Source organism: Macaca nemestrina, chromosome 2 (assembly GCF_043159975.1).
Source record: "Macaca nemestrina isolate mMacNem1 chromosome 2, mMacNem.hap1, whole genome shotgun sequence".
Classification (NCBI taxonomy): domain Eukaryota; kingdom Metazoa; phylum Chordata; class Mammalia; order Primates; family Cercopithecidae; genus Macaca; species Macaca nemestrina.
In genome coordinates this window covers 163,974,668-163,992,259 of record NC_092126.1, presented here as the reverse complement: position 1 = coordinate 163,992,259, position 17,592 = coordinate 163,974,668, and the positions used below count along the sequence as shown (strand labels likewise).

Genomic DNA, 17,592 nt, shown 5'->3' with positions numbered 1-17,592 from the left:
GGAGCCTTAATAAGATTAACAGTTGATTTCACATCAGAAACCATGGAGGCTTGAAAATAGGAGGCCTGATGCCACTTCACACCTAGAATGGATATAACTTTTTAATGGAAAATAACAAGGAGAGGATGTTGGAGAGGACATGAAGAAATTGAGACCCTTGTACGTTGCTGGTGGGAGTATAAAACGATGCCACTGCTGTGGTAAAGCTTGGTAGTTCCTCAAAAAGTTAAACGTAGAACTACCACATGACCCAATGTCTTAGTCCATGCAGGTTACTACAACAAAATACCATAAATTGGATAATAAACAAAAAAAATTTATTTATCATAGTTCTAGAGACTAAGAAGTCCAAGTCAAAGTACCAGCAGATTCAGTGACTGGTGAAGCCACCTTCCTGGATCATACATGACAGTCTTCTCACTATAACTTCAGGTGGAAGAAGGGGCATCAACCATGAGGGCTCCACCTTCATGACCTAATCACCTCCCAAATGCCCCACCTCCAAAACCATCACCTTGGGGGTTAGGATTTCAACATACGGATTTTGAGTGGACTCAAACACCCAGCAGTTACACTCCTAGGTACATATCCAAAAGAATTAAAGCAGAAGCTCAAACAAATATTTATACACCAATGTTCATGGCAGCATAATTCACAACAGCCAAAAGATACATGGATAAGTTAAATATGCTATATGCATACAATAGATTATTATTCAGCCATAAATAGGAATGATGTTCTGACCCACGTTACAACATAAATGAACATTATGCCGACTGAAATAAGCCAGACACAAAAGGACAAATATTATGTGATACCAATTACATAAAATATCTAGAATATGCAAATTCATGGAGACAGAAAGTAGATTAGAGGTTACCAGGGACTCAAGGAAGGTAACAATGGGGAGTTGCTTAATGGATAGAGTTTCTATTTGGGATGATGAAGAGGTTCTGGATATGAATAGTGGTGATGGTTGCAAAACATTATAATTAATGCTACTGAATTGTACACTTCAAATGATTTAAATGGTTAATTTTATGTTATATATATTTTTTACCATAATAAAAAATGTTGGCTGGGTGTGGTGGCTCATGCCTGTAATCCCAGCACTTTAAAAGGCCAAGGTGGAAAGATCGCTTGAATTCAGGAGTTCAGGACCAGCCTGGACAACACAGGGAAACCCGTCTCTACCAGAAAAACATAGCTGGGCATATGCCTGTAGGCCCAGCTACTCAGAAGGCTGAGGCAGGAGAATCGTTTCAGCTTGGAAGGTTGAGGCTGCAGTGAGCCATGATTGCCCCCACTGCACTCCAGCCTGGGCAACAGTGCAAAATCCTATCTCAAAAAAAAAAAAAAAAAAAAAAAAAAAGTAAAGACTGATAAATTGTACCTTATAAAAATAAAATAAATACATAAAATGTAACTAGCAATTTTAAGACACTTAAATACTTGAATTAATGTATTGAATACCTACTCTGGGAATTAGTGTTATGTTTCCATTTACAGAGACAAAACAGGTCTAATTGATTGACTAAACAGTAGCTGTAAATATGATCAGTGTTTGGATGTCTATTCATAGAATAGGCACAATTTTTCTGAGAGATGATTTGACTCTTGGCTGCTTCCTGTATGACCCCTTGATTTACATTTTATTCAAGAGTTTCTAATATAATATTGTGGAGCAAAGAAACTCGACAGCAACGGCTGTTGAGAGAAAGTAACTGTCATATTAATATTGCTGGGAAGAGGTATTGTGGTGTTACCAGATTCCAGATTTGCACCTTTTCCCCTCAATCCCTTTATCCCTCTTATACATCATAGTGATTTATGAAAATATATGTATAATTCTAAATAATTTTTAGATAATTCCATATATACTGAATACCCAATTATCTCTTTGCTATCAAAGGATAATTTATCTTTATCATGACACTTGCCATCATTACAAATTTAAAGCCTAAAAATTAAAACTTAAGAGGTTTCACACATTTAAGAGCTAATTTATTTAATAATAAATCAAAAGTAAGTATGAGTTTCATTTAGTAGTAGCAAGAGCTAGCTGCAGGGAAGGTCCTCCCAAGGTGGTCCTTTTTCTTCTTTTCAATAAAGGCAGAACTCTATTAAAGCATATTAGTAAAAACCATACTTAAAATGATTACTGCACCGAACTGAGCAGCCACCAAATGCAATTGGTACCAACTGTAATAAGGGCCTCTGCTCTCAGGAGGCTTATGACTAACTAAGGCAAGAAGTCACAGATAGCATATTCTGCAGTGTAATTTATAGATGAGGTGAAAACAAAGTGTTCCAAAATTCTAAGAGAGACATTGGAATTCTGACCACAACAAGTGTAATTTATGGAGCCTCAGAGTAATTATAGGATCTGGAACAGCTGGCGCTCAAATTTAGTTGTCCCCCCGGTTGCTGGAACCTGCCATTTCTGGGAAGTTAAAATTTGCATCACTGCTTCTACTTGTGATAAAATGAAACTGCTTTCAAAGAGAAGATTCCTATTCCTAGCCTTCTTGGGTAACTTCTACTACCTCCACTTAAGGATGAAAAGGGAGAAGGTTCCTCCAAGACTGCCTCATGGGGATCAGAGTGTCACCTCCATGCTTCTGCCCTAAGTGCCCCTGAGCACACCCCAAAGGAAGGCTAAGAGATTTTTGAGAAAGACCATGTGACTGGCTAATAAACACCTATTTTCCTCAGATTCTACCTGAATTTATATCATCAGTGCATCACTCTTTTATCTTGTCCTCTCTTCCTCTTTTTAAATATAAATATTCTCTAGAGATGGGGTAAAACATTGAATGAATTCACACTGAGGAAACTGGCCAGGCACAATGGCTTATGTCTGTAATTTCAGCAATTTGGGAGGCCAAGGCAGACAGATTGCTTGAGCCCCAGAGTTCGAGACCAGCCTGGGCAACATAATGAGACCTCGTCTCTACAAAACAAAACAAAACAAAAAAATTAGCCAAGTATGGTGGCATGTACCTGTAGTCTCGGGTATTTGGGAGGCTGAGGTGGGAGGATTGCTTGAGCCCAGGAGGTTGAGGCTGCAGTGAGCTATGACCATGACATTGCACTCTAGCCTGGGTGACAGAGCAAGACCCTATCTCAAAAAAAGAAAAAAGAAACTCTTCAGGCTGATCAGATCTGCTTTTCTCTGGTGAGTAGCTTAGGAGCTCTACATTTCTGGCTGCTGCAATAGACAAAGTGTAGAACAGAGGTCAAGGCCTCAAATTTCTCTGACTTCCCAGCTGGGCTTGAGAGTGACATAGGCCCTCACCTGAGGGCATTAGTAAGCTGTCCTTAAGAACAAGAGTGTATTTTCTGGCTGTTTTCTTAACTCATTTCACTATAGAGCCATGCCTAATATTAACAGTGCAATGCTAGACTACAGAGGCCCGACACTCCTACAGCCTTCTCCTGACTTCTAGCTGGGACCCCACACCACAGACCCAGAGGAAAAGAGACCCAAAGATCCCTGCAGAAAACTGAGAATAGTTCCTTTACCACAGTGGTTTCATAATCTGTTCTTAGTTTCCTGTTTCTGCTGTAAACGATTCACCATATTTTATAAGAGAGAGAAGGCCAGGCTCTTGTGAGCCAGGAGGGATTTGAGAGATGATGAAAGCTATGTATGTTACCCGTAACCTAAGGATTTCTGCAAGGTGCCCTACCTGAGCTGGAGTCGCGCCTTTTTCCCCTGGACATGGAAATACCTGTCAGTGCAGAAAGGCCTACTTTTGATCTTGGAAATAAGTTTTCTGGGGTGAGTTCTTAACCCTTTCCAGCTTTCCCACCCACTTTGGCTGTAGCCATGGCCTTCAGATCTATGTTTCTCAGGGGACCTGCAGGCCCCAGATATAGCCCTATGCTGTCCTCCTACCCCAGAGCACACTGTTCAGGCTACTTCCCCTGGGACTGAAATCCAGTGTTTCATTTACTCTTTTTCTTTCCAATATCCTCATGACATTCAATATTGCACTTACTCTAGGTCCTCCCTGCCTAAGGCCCAAGTCAACTTGCTGTCCGGTGGGATTTGTAATCCAATGCTTCCTCGCCCTAGCAGAATCCCCTGTGTATAATCAGAAATGTGACTGAAAAAAGGACAGAGCCCTATGGCTGTGGGTCCCAGTCCCCCACTGCTGACAGTAAGTCCCCAGGAGTGAGCTGTGTAAGCACCTTACATTCTGCACTTGGCTGAAAACAGCAAGGCAAGCCTCCAGTTGAGAAATGTTAACCCCTAGGAAATCCCTGCCTCAAGTCCTTCTCATCCCTTGGGAAGTGCAAATTGGGTAGAAAAGAAACTGATTAAAAACAGAACAAAACAAATCATATTTAGATATTTTGGCTTTTCTCACCAGGGCTGGATTCAAGCATGTCCTTCAAAATAAAAACAACTTAAGTCAATAAATAAATGTAAGGAAGTTCAGATGTTCACCTGAAGACAACTGTGGTCATTTTTTGGCAATCCCCGGTTCTCTTTTCCACCTGTCTGCTCAGTTGTGGTCTCCCTCTCCCTCTCTTGTTGGGGCCCATGCCCCCGCTTTACTGTTGCCAGAGGCTTGTACTTAGTTTTCCTGTTAGGTAGGAGCAGTTACTTCCACTCCCCACACCTGCCATAAAGCATCTTTGTAAACAAAGTGAGTAGAAGGAAAATCTCCTGATATCCACCACATTCGGCTTTTGCTGATTCTGTTCACCTGGGAGCAGCTGCTACTGGGGAATAAGAAGGTTGAGACTGAGAGTGAGGACCGCTGCCTGCTGGCAGGACCCAGGAGAGCAAAGAGCCCTCAGCTGGTCCATCCTCCCAACTCCTGGTCAGCCTTCTGTTCTGAGATCAGAGCGGTGGGGTCACACTCTCAAGAACTGTGCTCAGCCGCCTCATCTCACACCCTTTCCCTCTCGCTGTGTGTCTGCCTCCCTCTTACATAACCACGCTGGTGATTGGCACTGTCATAAATCAATACTTTGCTCACTTTCACATCAAGTAACACTATCCAGGGAGGTGGTTTCAACAAAGGAGGAAGTATTAGGAGATCTAGGTTCAAATTAACGTTGCCCCTAAAAGTAAAGGACAGAGACCCTCAGACTGATGAAATATGCTAAGAATTACTTAGACAAAGCAGATATTTGCCACTCTCTTCCCCTTCTCCTGTGTTTTTACAGTGAAGACACCTGAAAGAAAAAAGTAGGGGGAACATAATGAGAGTAAATACGGTAATCTCTTCATTTGCTAGTTCAAGCGCTGGACTTGGGACTTGGGAGTGGCAATGGGGCCGCTTAGAGCCTACATCTGACTTGGACTGAAATGTAGGTGAGAGACAAGATTGTCTCATATCCGGGGAAATCATAACCTATGACTAGGACAGGAAGAGGAAGCACTGCCTTTACTTCAGTGGGAATCTTGGCCTCTGCCTGCAAGCCAGGTGTTCACAGTGAGAAAAGCAAGAGAATAAGCTAATACAAGGCAGCGGCTCCTTGGTAAAGCTACTCCTTGATCGATCCTTTGCACCTGATTGTTCAAAGTGGACCCCAGGGGAGAAGTCAGAGCGAAGAACTTACCGCTAAGCAGGTATGGTTTTTCTTTCTTTCTCTTTTGCTAGGGGCTGACCGCCCTTCAGCTTCATCCAAAAGATGTGTGTGAACACAAGTATACCTTCTGTTTGAGGTCAGCATCATAGTGGGTGCTGAATCATGTTGGCCTTGCTGCTGTCTCCTCATTTCTAGGTTGGAAAAAAAAAAGGCATGAAAACAGTCACTTAATGTTGCGCCTCATTACTGATTCTCTCTGGTCCTGCACTAGCCTCCTAGAAAAATCACCACGGGGACGCCTCAACTCTGCATGAGTTACCACAAGTCACACATACAGCCACCTCCCTGTTACAGGGCTGGAGTCCCTGGACCCAGGAAATTCTGCCCCCGCCCCCAGGACTGTGGGAGCTGGGGGCTATAGGAACTGGGAGCAACTCAGTCCTGATTCCTTTTGACCTGCTGGGTTAGTGCTGGCAGCCCCCTGAGGCCAAGGACAGCAGCATGACAGTCACCAGGACTCACCACCTCAAGGAGGGGTCCCTCAGTGCACCTGCCACAGCCCTGCACAGTCCTGCGGCTGAGTTGGCTTCAGACCAGTGAGTTTTCTACCTCTACTATTGAGGGGGCACTTTGTCCCACAGAACCGAGTCTTGCCTGCATGTGCTCAGTGCCACCAAGCCCTTCTTCTCTCCACATTACAGCCCGGCTTGGCTGAGGCTATGGCCAGAGGCACTGCTTTAAGGCCACTCCATATCTAGGACAGGTCAACAGACACCTCTGAGGCCACTGAGTCTTGACTCAATGAATCAGCTATAGCAGGCACTGTTCCTCTGCCACATGGCCTCTAATGATCTGGCCGGAGTTGAAAGGATGCTAAGGGAGGCCTCAGAGGCTTATTTAATCAGTTGGTTAATGGGAAAAAGTATTTTTTGGTACACAAATATGCTTTAAAAATAGTTATGTCATAAAAGTCTAAACCTGGGGTTGACAAACTATGGCTCACAGGCTAACTCTGGCCCACCAGCTGTTTTTATAAATGAAGCTTTATTGGAACACAGCCATGCCCATTAGTTTTGTATTGTGTACAGCTGTTTTTGCCCTACAACAGCAAAATTGACCAGTTGCAAATGAGACAGTATGGCCCACAAAGCCTAAAATATTAACTCTCTGGCCTTTAACAGAAAAAGGTTGCCAACTTCTGATCTAAAAGCTGTCTACTTGTTCCAAAATTATTATGGAATAAACCCAAGACAACCACAAAACTGACTAGACTATGTTTTTTAGGTAATAACTTTTTAAATTATAAAGTAATACATGATTTCATGCTCCTTGAAAATGAGAAAGCAGTATAGATAAACCTAAATTCACCTTTAACCTTTCTGTCAATCCTAATCTCCAGTTTCCTCAGAAGTACTTAGTGTGATATATTTACTGCCAGACCATTGTGTCTGTGTGTGTGTTCATCTATGCATAGATGTACCATTAAACATATCTGTTGTCATGTTGTTCTAATTCTGTTTTTCCACTCAATAGCATGACTTGGAGACTTTCCATGTCTGTATAGAGCTCTACGTCATTAATTTTAACAGCTATGTCATATTTCACAGTGTACACTTCTTTTATTTAGCCATTTTCTTTTTGATAGATATTTAAACTTTTTCCAATTTTTCAGTCTTACCAATGAACCCCACTGTGTTTGTCTGCTTGTAGACATGTGCAAGTATTTCACTAGAGGAACTACTGAGAAGTTGAATTACCACATCACAGGATATATGTGGTTCAATTTTTGAATGCCAAACAGCCCTTCACAGTGCCTAAACCCATTGTACTCCCTCCAGCAGAGGAGGATAGTTACTGTTCCTCCATACTCCAAGCAATGCTTGCTGTTTATTCAGCATTTTATTATTTTTTCCATTTGAATTAGTGCAAATGACAACCCATTATTTCAATATTTTAATTTCCCTGATTGTTAATGAAGTTGAGCATTCTTTTTATAGGACCTCTCTTGGCCATTGTATTTCTCTTCTTAAATTACCTATTCATATCCTTAGCTTATTTTATGTTGGACTTTTTTCCTTCTTTGTAGGAGTTTCTTATTTATTCTCAATGCAAATTATTTGATATGCATGTAATATTCTCCCTAAGCCTGTCACTTGTGTTTTAACTTTGTTTAAATCATACTTTTTAGCCAACAGAAATTTTTACTAATATTTTTGTTGTTATTTTGATGTAGTTGAACCTATCAGTTTCCCTCTTTATGGATTTTACTCTCTGAGGCTGATTTTTAAAAGATTTCGCAGCTTCCAAGATTATGAAGCTACTTTGGTGCACCTTCCTGTAATACTTTTATTTAAAAAGTTAGTCTTTATTCATCTGGCACTTATTGCAATACATTATATCAATACTATTTATTGAAAAGTCCATCTTTTTCCTATTTGTCTGAAATGTCACCTCTATCATGTACTCAATTCCTACTTACACATGTCCATTTTTCTGTCCTTTTGTATTTATTTCCTATTCCTGAGCCAATTTCCACTATAATGTTTATATTTTTCTACTTGATATTTTCCCCCAATAAATAGAAAATCTATTTTGTGTTTTGACATTTTGCCTGGTTACCTTATGGAATTCTCTTAATAGTTATAAAAGCTTATCAGTTGATTCCTTTGGAATTTCTAGATAGACAAACATATCATCTTTATTAGTAAGAGTTTACTTTCCTCATTAGTAAGAGTTTTGCTTCTTCCTTTCCAATCTTTACAAACCTTAATTTTTTGTGTCTTATTGGTTTTTCTTGGCTGAGTAGTAGCCATGAAAGAAGATAGTGTCAGAGCTGATACATACAGTTGTGTGGGAAGTATACTGCACAATTCTAGGGGATACTGTTTACAAATACTTAGATGTCCTAGGCATTCTTGTCATGTTCCTCATTTCCATTTTTATTTTGTACTATGAACTTATTTTTCTTGGAACCTTCTCTTTGGGATTCATTGAGATCGAAACTGTTTTCCTCTAGAGGATTTATTTTTGCTTTTGCCAGGAACCTGAGGACAGAACTAACTGGGACCACCATAAGCTTGGGGTCTACTGGCCACACAAATAGTGTGAATTCTGACCCAAACTTACTTGATCGCAGGCCTGTTGTTAAGAATCTCAAAGGAGTCTTTTCTTTTTGCTCTACCCAGAGCCAAGGCTGAGAAGGCCTGGGATACACCTGTCTCCCTCTGTGGTTCCTACTGACAATGTCACCCTTAGGGGATCTTGAGTTTATAGTCTATGATCTGGTTGGTCCCCAGGCTTTGTCTCCTATTCTACCATTAAAATCCAGGCTCCAGGCCTACAGGAGTCCAGAAAACCCCAGGATAATCATGCCTCCCCTTTCTCATGCCTCTGGCTTAACATAATCTTATAAATTTTGGCCTCTTGAGACTTCCTTTACTTTCCTACCAGCTCAATCCTGCATGAAAGATGACATTCTTACAAATTTATCCAGTATTTTTAGGTGCTGTATTCCAGGAGAATTTTCTCTAACCACCTTCTCCATCATAGTGCCAGCAATAAAATCTTTATTTTTTATTTTAATGAGATTGATTCTAATGCTTCTCCAATAAGATACATAGTAAAAGTGTTTAGTAACTATTCTATATCAGTTTAGTGAAGCTCTCTTCCATTCCTCTTGGTTAACCAAGAATTTTAATCATGAATGAATATTGAGTTTTATTAAATGCTTTTCAGCATTTATCAATTTCCTTATCATATTTCCATAGCTAATTATATAACTCATCCCAAGGGTGATGGAAGCAGAGGTGACCCAATGGCCACTAGGACCCTTGGAATGCAGACTCATGATTTTTCCATTAAAAAGAACAATAAATTCAGGGAATGTGGACAACATTAATTCAAATTCTTAGTGTGGTTGCCATGTTCTGTTCGCTGAGCCATTAGACTCTTGTCCTCACACTTCAGATATTGGTGTCCTGGGCACAACCTGGGCAGGACGGGAGGAATGTGTAGGGGACCCCTCTTGCATACAGGGGCCTTTTAGGTGGCACAACTTGCAGGGGGCTGGGAAAAGTTCTCTGCAACACCTCCTGAACCTCTATGAAACATCGATATGACAAACTGAATACCCAACTGGAAATTGACATAAAGAGGCATACCCAAATCCTAAATCCTAATTTTCCTGGATCTGTGTAAGTTCCAAAGGGTCCAACTATAAAACTACAGGCAATACTGGCACTACACATGCATTGATAAGACATAGGCAGTTAACTCGGAGGCCGCTGTGTCCTGTTAAATATCGGAGGAGAGTACTGTGTGTACTTATGACCTGGGCTGATAACCAGCTCTCAACCCTGATGTGTGTCTAGGAACCTTCTGACCTCTTGGATCTGATGACCAAGTCCCAGGAAGCATAAAGGTCAATTTTCATTTATGGCCCCCTGAAAATAGCAGCTGACTTCACTTTCTTGAATTCACAAACTGTGACTTCGGCTGAGTTTCCTGTGGAGGCCTGTGCATGCCAGGGCCAATGAGGAGACTTTTGTTTACAATACTTGATTTGTTTCATAAAGAATTTAAAACATATAGCCTCATTTTGTCCCCATGAATTCTGTGAAAAAACAACTTGCATCATGTATCTATTTACTTGACAGGAAGAATCAGAATAAAGGAAAAGAAAAGATGTTCTGGCCAGGCATGGTGGCTCACGCCTGTAATCCCAGCAACTTGGGAGGCCGAGGCAGGTGGATCACTTGAGGTCAGGAGTTTGAGACCAACCTGGCCAACATGTTGAAACCCCGTCTCCACTAAAAATACAAAATCATCCAGGCATGGTGGCACACAACCTGTAATTTCAGCTACTCTGGAGGCTGAGGCATGAGAATCATTTGAACCCGGAAGGTGGAGGTTGCAGTGAGTAGAGATCAGGCCACCGCACTCCAACCTAGGGGACAGAGTGAGACTGCCTCAAAAGAAAAAAAAAAAAAGTTCTGTCATTAATTGACTTCATGAACTAGAACACACCCCAGAGCCCCTGTTTCCTCATTTGCAAAAGGGATAATAAGAACGGCTCTGCCCCCAACTCACTTGTTCAACTTGGGATAAATCCTGCCCTGCCTTCCTCACAGGCACCTCGACATGAAGTTGCAATTTTGAAATGATTTTGTAAACAGCAAAACTTGTGCAAATGTGAGTTAAACTCACCAAACATCTCCCTTCACTGAACAGCATCAATGGTTTTATAGGCATCACTTGCCTGCATCTTAGAAATTCAGTATTCTTGCATTACATTCCCCTTACCTGCTTTTTTCTCTTTATCCTCTGGCCAATTCTGCCATTAATATATGTGTGTGTGTGTGTGTGTATGTGTGTGTGTTTGTGTGTGTGTGTGGTGCGTGTGTATGTGTATCTTGGAGATAGTGGGATGATTATATATATATTATGCATGTGTGTGTGTACATATATGTGTGTATACACACATGATTATATATAATGTGTATATATGTATACACATGCACATAATTAAATATATATATAATCCTGCTATCTCCAAGAGTTTCTATCCCAAAGATTATGGTTTTTGTTTTTTTAACCATTTACCCCCTTTTACTTAGACTCTGTTGCTTCAACTTCAAATTGCCCACTATTCTCTTCCCATAATCTCAGTGACCTGGGTCCAAAGGTTTTACTTTGACTCATTTGAAGACTAAATGTATCTATGTGTCCTCCCCACATCCTTTTCCGGGGAAGGAACTATCTCACCCTCAAATGTATATTGACTTTTTAAAAAATTATTATTATTATTATTATTAAATTAAGAGACAGGGTCTTGCCGTGTCACCTAGGCTGGAGAGCAGTGGTATGATCATGGCTCACTGCAGCCTCAAACTCCTGGGCTCAAGCAGTCCTCCTGCCCCAGCCTCCCAAATAGCTGGGACTACAGGTATGTGCCACCATGCCCAGACACTTTTAAAATTTATTTTTGGTACAGACAGAGTCTGTACAACTTTGTTGCCCAGGTTCATCTGAAATGCCTGGCCTCAAGTGATCCTCCTGCCTCAGCCCCCGAAGCATTGGGATTACAGGTGTGAGCCACCATCCCTGGCTATGACATATGAAAATTTATTTATTTATTATCGATTGATGGAGACAAGGTCTCATTCTCTTGCCCAGGCTGGAGTGCAGTGGGACAATCATGGCTCACTGCAGCCTTGACCTCCTGGGTTCAAGTGTTCTTCCTGCCTCAGCCTCCCAAGTAGCCTCCCATGACTACAGGCACATGTCACCACACTCGGCTAATTTTTTATTTTTTTGTAGAGATGGCATGTCACTATGTTGCCCAGGCTTGTCTCAAACTCCTGGCCTCAAACGACCCTCCTGTTTCAGCTTCCCTAAGTGCTGGGATTACAGGTGTGAGCCACTGTGCCTAGCCTGTATATTGGCTTTAAACAGCAATTTAAAATGTGAGTCATTTCACATATCTGTTTGATTATTTCTTTTATTTCCTAGCACCATAAAGGTGTTTTTATTGACAAGATCATCTTCTCCATGCCAGTCTGTTTGCGTACTGCCAATTTTCTGTCTGGTTAGTTGGATTTCTTAGGTCCTGCTACTATTGCAAGTGTGGACTGCAGACCCACAGCATCAGCTCACCCGGGAGCTTGTGAGATGCTGAAGCTCAGGCCCACCACAGACCTACTGAATGGGAATTTGCATTTTCATGAGCTCCCGGGTGATCTGTACGTACATGAAAGCTGGAGGATCACTCTCTTAGATTATAAGCACAGGCTCCAGGTGACCTTAAATAGGGACACTTCTGAAGCAGGCATGGGAGAGAAGGAAGGCAAAAATCTCAACTGCCAGGACCCTGCTTCCTAGAGATTAAAATGTGGTTCAGAACTCAGGTTGGGATCAAATGCAGTTTAATTGACATGGTTATCTTTTTATTCCTTATTGTAGTGCTTTTAATCACTGCATTAGTTCATGTTCACATTACTGATAAAGACATACCTGAGACTGGGTAAATTGCAAAGAAAAAGTGGTTCAATGGACTCACAGTTCCATGTGGCTGGGGAGGCCTCACAATCATGGTGGAAGGCAAAAGGCATGTCTTACATGGTGGCAGCCAAGAGAGAGAATGAGAATCAAGTGAAAGGGGTTTCCCCTTAAAAAACCATCAGCTCTCATGAGACTTATTCACTACCACAAGAACAGTGTGGGGAAACCACCCCCATGATTCAATTACCTCCTACCAGGTCCCTCCCACATATGTAGCATTATGCAAGCTACAATTCAAGATGAGATTTGGGTGGGGACACAGCCAAACCATATCAACTACTGATGTTACTTTCCTTTGCTTCCTTTCTTTCTGCTGCTTCTCCACCTCACAGCTTCTGCTTCCTCAGAGCCCTTCCTGCTTCGCAGCTTCCCTGTCCTGCCTTCTCTCTGAGTGCACTGTGGCTGCCATGCACAGGGCAGGACCAAGGTACCCAGAGCAATCTGCTATTTTGGCTTCCCTTTCAATTTAAATTCAATTTAAATATTCTTTAAATATTTGTTGACATTTATTTGGTGATGTTCTTTTTTTAATTTGTGGTAAAATATACAGAAGGAGCAGGATTGAAAAATTAATTAATTAATTCTGGTAAAATTCATATAACAAATTTTACCATCTTAGGCATTTCTAAGTGTGTAGCTCAATAATGTTAAGTATATTTTCATCGTTGTGCAGCCAGTCTCCAGAGGTTTTTCATCTTTTAAAATGGAAACTCTACTCATTAAACAACCCCCATTCCCCTTGCCCCACAGACCCTGGCAACCACCATTCTACTTTCTGCTTCCATGAGTTTGACTACTATACCTTGTATTTGTCTTTCTGTGACTGGCTTATTTCAATTAGCATAACATCCTCAAGGTTCATCTGTATTGTAGCATGTGTTAGAATTTTCTTTTTTTTTCAAGGCTGACTGTATTCCATTGTAGTATGTTCCATGTTTTGTTTATCCATTCATCAGTTGATGAAATTTGGGTTGCTTCTACGTTTTGTCTATTGTGAATAGTGCTGCTGTGAACATCAGTGTACAAATAACTCTTCAGGACCCCGATTTCAGTTCTTTTTGGATATACACCCAGAAATGGTTGCTGAATTATATGATAATTCTATTTCAGTTTTCTGAGAAATTGCCATATTGTTATCTATAATGGCTACACCATTTTTACATTCCTACCACCTGAGTCCGGGGTTCCAATTTGTCTACAGCCTTGTCAACACTTGTTATTTTCTGTTTATGTGATAGCAGCCATCCTAAGGAGTATAAAGTGATGTTTCATTATGGTTTCCATTTGTATTTGCCTTATGATTAGTGATGTTATTTTTTCATGTGCTTGTTGGCAAGTGATGTTCTTTTAAATATGTACTATGTTCTTTATGGTCAAAATAAGTAATTTATTCTGTGTAATTTTCCAAACCACACAACTTCTTGGAAGGCATGTTTAAGTGTTTACATAATAAAACAGTACATTTCTTTCTTGCAAGCAGCCCTACACCACATATTATTCCATTTCTGGCTCTGTCTGCCAACTTCAATGTGCTGTCCTCAGGGTTGGGTTGGCTGGAGTGGCCCTGTGTGACAGGCATGTGAGTGTCCCTGAGCACCGTGCAGATACTAGTCTGTATTGTCAAGGAGTGTTTTAAGTCTCCACTTCAGGGTGATGACTGCTTTGGTAGGAAAAGAGGCAATTTAAAATTCACCTGATTTATGATTCGTTCCAATAATGTTTTGGTGCCTTTGAATGTGGCAGCCCCCTAGACAGCAGTCCAGCCAGCAGACCTTATAACTTAGCTCCGTCTGTATGTCTGACATCTAGACTCACAAGAAGAGGATCCAAATGGGTCAGGGAATTACTTGTCCCTGGGACAGAACAATTACACCATTCTTCACAGGCCCCAGAAGGTCTATGGACCCTTTGTTTGGGCACCAGGAGCTCCTCTAAGAACAGGTTTGGGGTGGGCTTGGCCTCCACAGTGGCCTCCTCCTGCAAGGTCAGGCTGGATTAACATCTGTGAGAGTCTCCTGCACAAGGAGAGGTGGGAGGCTGTGAACACTTGTATGTAACACCATTTGTCCCCTTGTGTAATTGCTTCACCAATGTTGACAGCTCATGTGACACACCTGTCTTCTTCCGATGGAGGAAGGAAGTAATACCATTTTCTATCAAAAGCATTCCTTGATCATCGCTGGCCTAAAAAACAGTTATTTGATGGGTTTCTTGTCAAAGTCAGTGATATGGTTTGGATGGTTTGTCCCTTCCAAATCTCATGTTGAAATATGACCTCCAGGCCGGGCGCAGTGGCTCACAACTGCAATCTCAGCACTTTGGGAGGCCAAGGCGGGCAGATCACCTGAGGTCAGGAGTTTGAGACCAGCCTGGCCAACATGATGAAACCCCGTCTCTACTAAAAATACAAAAATTAGATGTGGAGGTCAGAGTGGAAGCCAGTGTGAGAGGGTTCAGAAGAAGAAAACATAGCTGCCAAGTGTTTGAGTCCATCAGCAAGTTTGGGCTGGCCTTAGCTGTTGCAGGAGGCATGGTGAACTCTGCCTTGTATAACATGGATGCTGGGCACAGAGCTGTCATCTTTGACCAGTTCTGTGGAGTACAGGACATTGTGGTAGGGGAAAGAACTCACTTTCTCATACCGTGGGTACAGAAACCGATTATCTTTGACCACCATTCTCAACCACGTAATGTGCCAGTCATCACTGGTAGCAAGGATTTACAGAACGTCAACATCACACTCTGCGTCCTCTTTGGGCCTGTCACTAGCCAGCTTCCTCGCATCTTCACCAGCATCGGAGAAGACTGTGATGAGCGTGTGCTGCCATCCATCACTGCCGAGAGCCTCAAGTCAGTGGTGGCTCGCTTTGATGCTGGAGAACTCCAGAGAGAGCTGGTCTCCAGGCAGGTGAGCGACAACCTTACAGAGCAAGCAGCCACCTTTGGGCTCATCCTGGACGATGTGTCCTTGACAATCTGACCTTCAGGAAGGAGTTCACAGAAGCAGTGGAAGCCAAACAGGTGGCTCAGCAGGAAGCAGAGAGGGCCAGCACTCACTGGCCACTGCAGGGGACGGCCTGATGGAGCTCTGCGAGCTGGAAGCTGCGGAGGACATCACGTACCAGCTCTCTCGCTCTTGGAACATCACCAGTCTGCCGGTGGGGCAGTCCGTGCCCCTCCAGCTGCCCCAGTGAGGGCCCACCCTGCCTGCACCTCTGCGGGCCAACTGGGCCACAGGCCCGATGATTCTTAACACTGCCTTCCTTCTGCCCCCACCCCAGAAATCACTGTGAAATTTCATGATTGGCTTAAAGTGAAGGAAATAAAGATAAAATCACTTCAAATCTCTAAAAAAAAAAAAAAAAAAAAAAAATACAAAATTTAGCCGGACGTGGTGGCGTATGCCTGTAATCCTGTAATCCCGGTTACTCGGGAAACTGAGGCAGGAGAATCACTTGAACCCAGGAGGCAGTGGATATAGTGAGCCAAGATCATGCCACTGCACTCCAGAGTGGGTTGACAGAGCAAGACTACGTCTCAAAAACAAAAAACAAACAAAAAGAAATGTGACCTCCAGTGTTGGAGGTAGGCCTAGTGGGAGGTGTTTGGTCATGGGGGTGGATCCCTCATGACTGGTTTGGTACCCTCGGTAATGAGTGATTCTCACGCTTAGTTCATACAAAAGCTGGTTGTTTAAAGAGCCCGGCACCTCCTCCTCTCTCTCTTGCTCCCTCTTGCCATGTGACGTGCCGGCTCCCGCTTCACCTTCCACCATGCTTGGAAGCTTCCTGAGACCTCACCAGAAGCAGACGCTGGTGCCGTGCTTGTACAGCCTTCAGAAGCATGAGCCAAACAAACCTCTTTTCTTCATAAATTACCCAGCCTCCAATTCCTTTGTGGCAATACAAAATGGACTAACACAATCAGATCTCACTGTAACTCCAGAACCTTGCTGCCCACCATTCTCTCCTAGCCAAAGTCCACTTTTTCCCCTCCAGAGTTACCACAAGGAAAATGAACAGCCTCAATCCTTGCCACTGAGGTGTCCGTGTAAAGAGAGTCCACCAACAGGCTTTGTGTCAGCAACAAGGCTGTTTATTTCACCTGGGTTCAGGCGGGCTGAGTCCGAAAAGAGTCAGCAAAGGGTGGTGGGATTGTCATTAGTTCTTACAGGTTTTGGGAAAGGCCGTGGAGTTAGGAGAAATGTTTTACGGGCAGGGGGTGGATCTCACAAAGTACATTCTCAAGGGTGGGGAGAGTTACAAAGAACCTTCTTAAGGGTGGGGGAGATTACAAAGTACATTGATCAGTTAGGGTGGGGCAGAAACAAATCACAATGGTGGAATGTCATCAGTTAAGGCTCTTTTCACTTCTTTTGTGGATCTTCAGTTGCTTCAGGCCACCTGGATGTAAACAGGGGATATGATGGCTTAGCTTGGCCTCAGAGGCCTGACATAGATGAAATTTCTCTTCCAAACACCACTAGCTGGGGAGTTGGCTCTTGGCTGGGGCTGGTCCGTGCACAGGCCAATAAGGGAGCTGGGCAAGTGCGGAAGTGGAGACTAGCTGTGTCCCAGACAGCGACTCTCCCCGGCCTGTGACCCTGGAGAGTCCTTTAGCAGGGCAAAGTGCAACGTAGGCAGACCATAAGGGATGCCTCGGTAACAGACAAGCTTTGCGTGCCTGCAGGGGGACAGGAAGAGGGTGGGGCAGGAGAGGGAGATAAAAGGGCTCTGAGGCGGTGTACTCTGAGCTCCTTCAGTCTCCTGTTCTGCTCAGCCAGTCAGCCCCGCCTCCCTTGTTTACGACCACACAGCACTGCTGTGTGTCTGCCCTTACTTGTGACTCTTCCCTAGCCATGCGTGTCTGCCCTTACCTGTGACTCTTCCCTAGCTGCTGCATGGCTAGCAGCCCTCTTCTTTTCTCCTTCTCTCTTAAGAAACATGCCCATCACCTGCAGTTTCTCTGGGCTCCCCATTAATC

At 42.9% G+C, this 17,592-nt stretch overlaps 2 protein-coding genes across 3 annotated transcripts in view; both read left to right on the top strand.

The window, feature by feature from the left end:
• The first annotated feature begins 4,920 nt into the window (after nucleotides 1-4,920).
• The window catches only part of LOC105470331 (nuclear receptor subfamily 1 group I member 2), a 40,326-nt gene continuing 27,654 nt past the window's right edge, over nucleotides 4,921-17,592 (top strand). The window contains exon 1 of one of the 2 annotated variants that reach the window (XM_011722194.3): nucleotides 4,921-5,590. Coding sequence is in view for 1 of the 2 variants with exons in the window: in XM_011722195.3 (XP_011720497.1) it covers nucleotides 6,052-6,146 (95 nt within the window). In the remaining variant the exon portion in view is untranslated. Of the gene's footprint in view, nucleotides 5,591-6,036; nucleotides 6,147-17,592 lie in introns of those variants that run through there. The other variant, XM_011722195.3, reaches the window with a different exon arrangement.
• On the top strand, nucleotides 8,362-16,835 carry LOC139360838 (prohibitin 1-like). Its single transcript, XM_071088988.1, is given in 7 exon segments — nucleotides 8,362-8,407; nucleotides 12,155-12,394; nucleotides 12,511-12,571; nucleotides 14,353-14,593; nucleotides 14,978-15,581; nucleotides 15,584-15,655; nucleotides 15,658-16,835. Coding segments are annotated over 7 exon segments (1,410 nt in total). The 3' UTR covers nucleotides 15,804-16,835.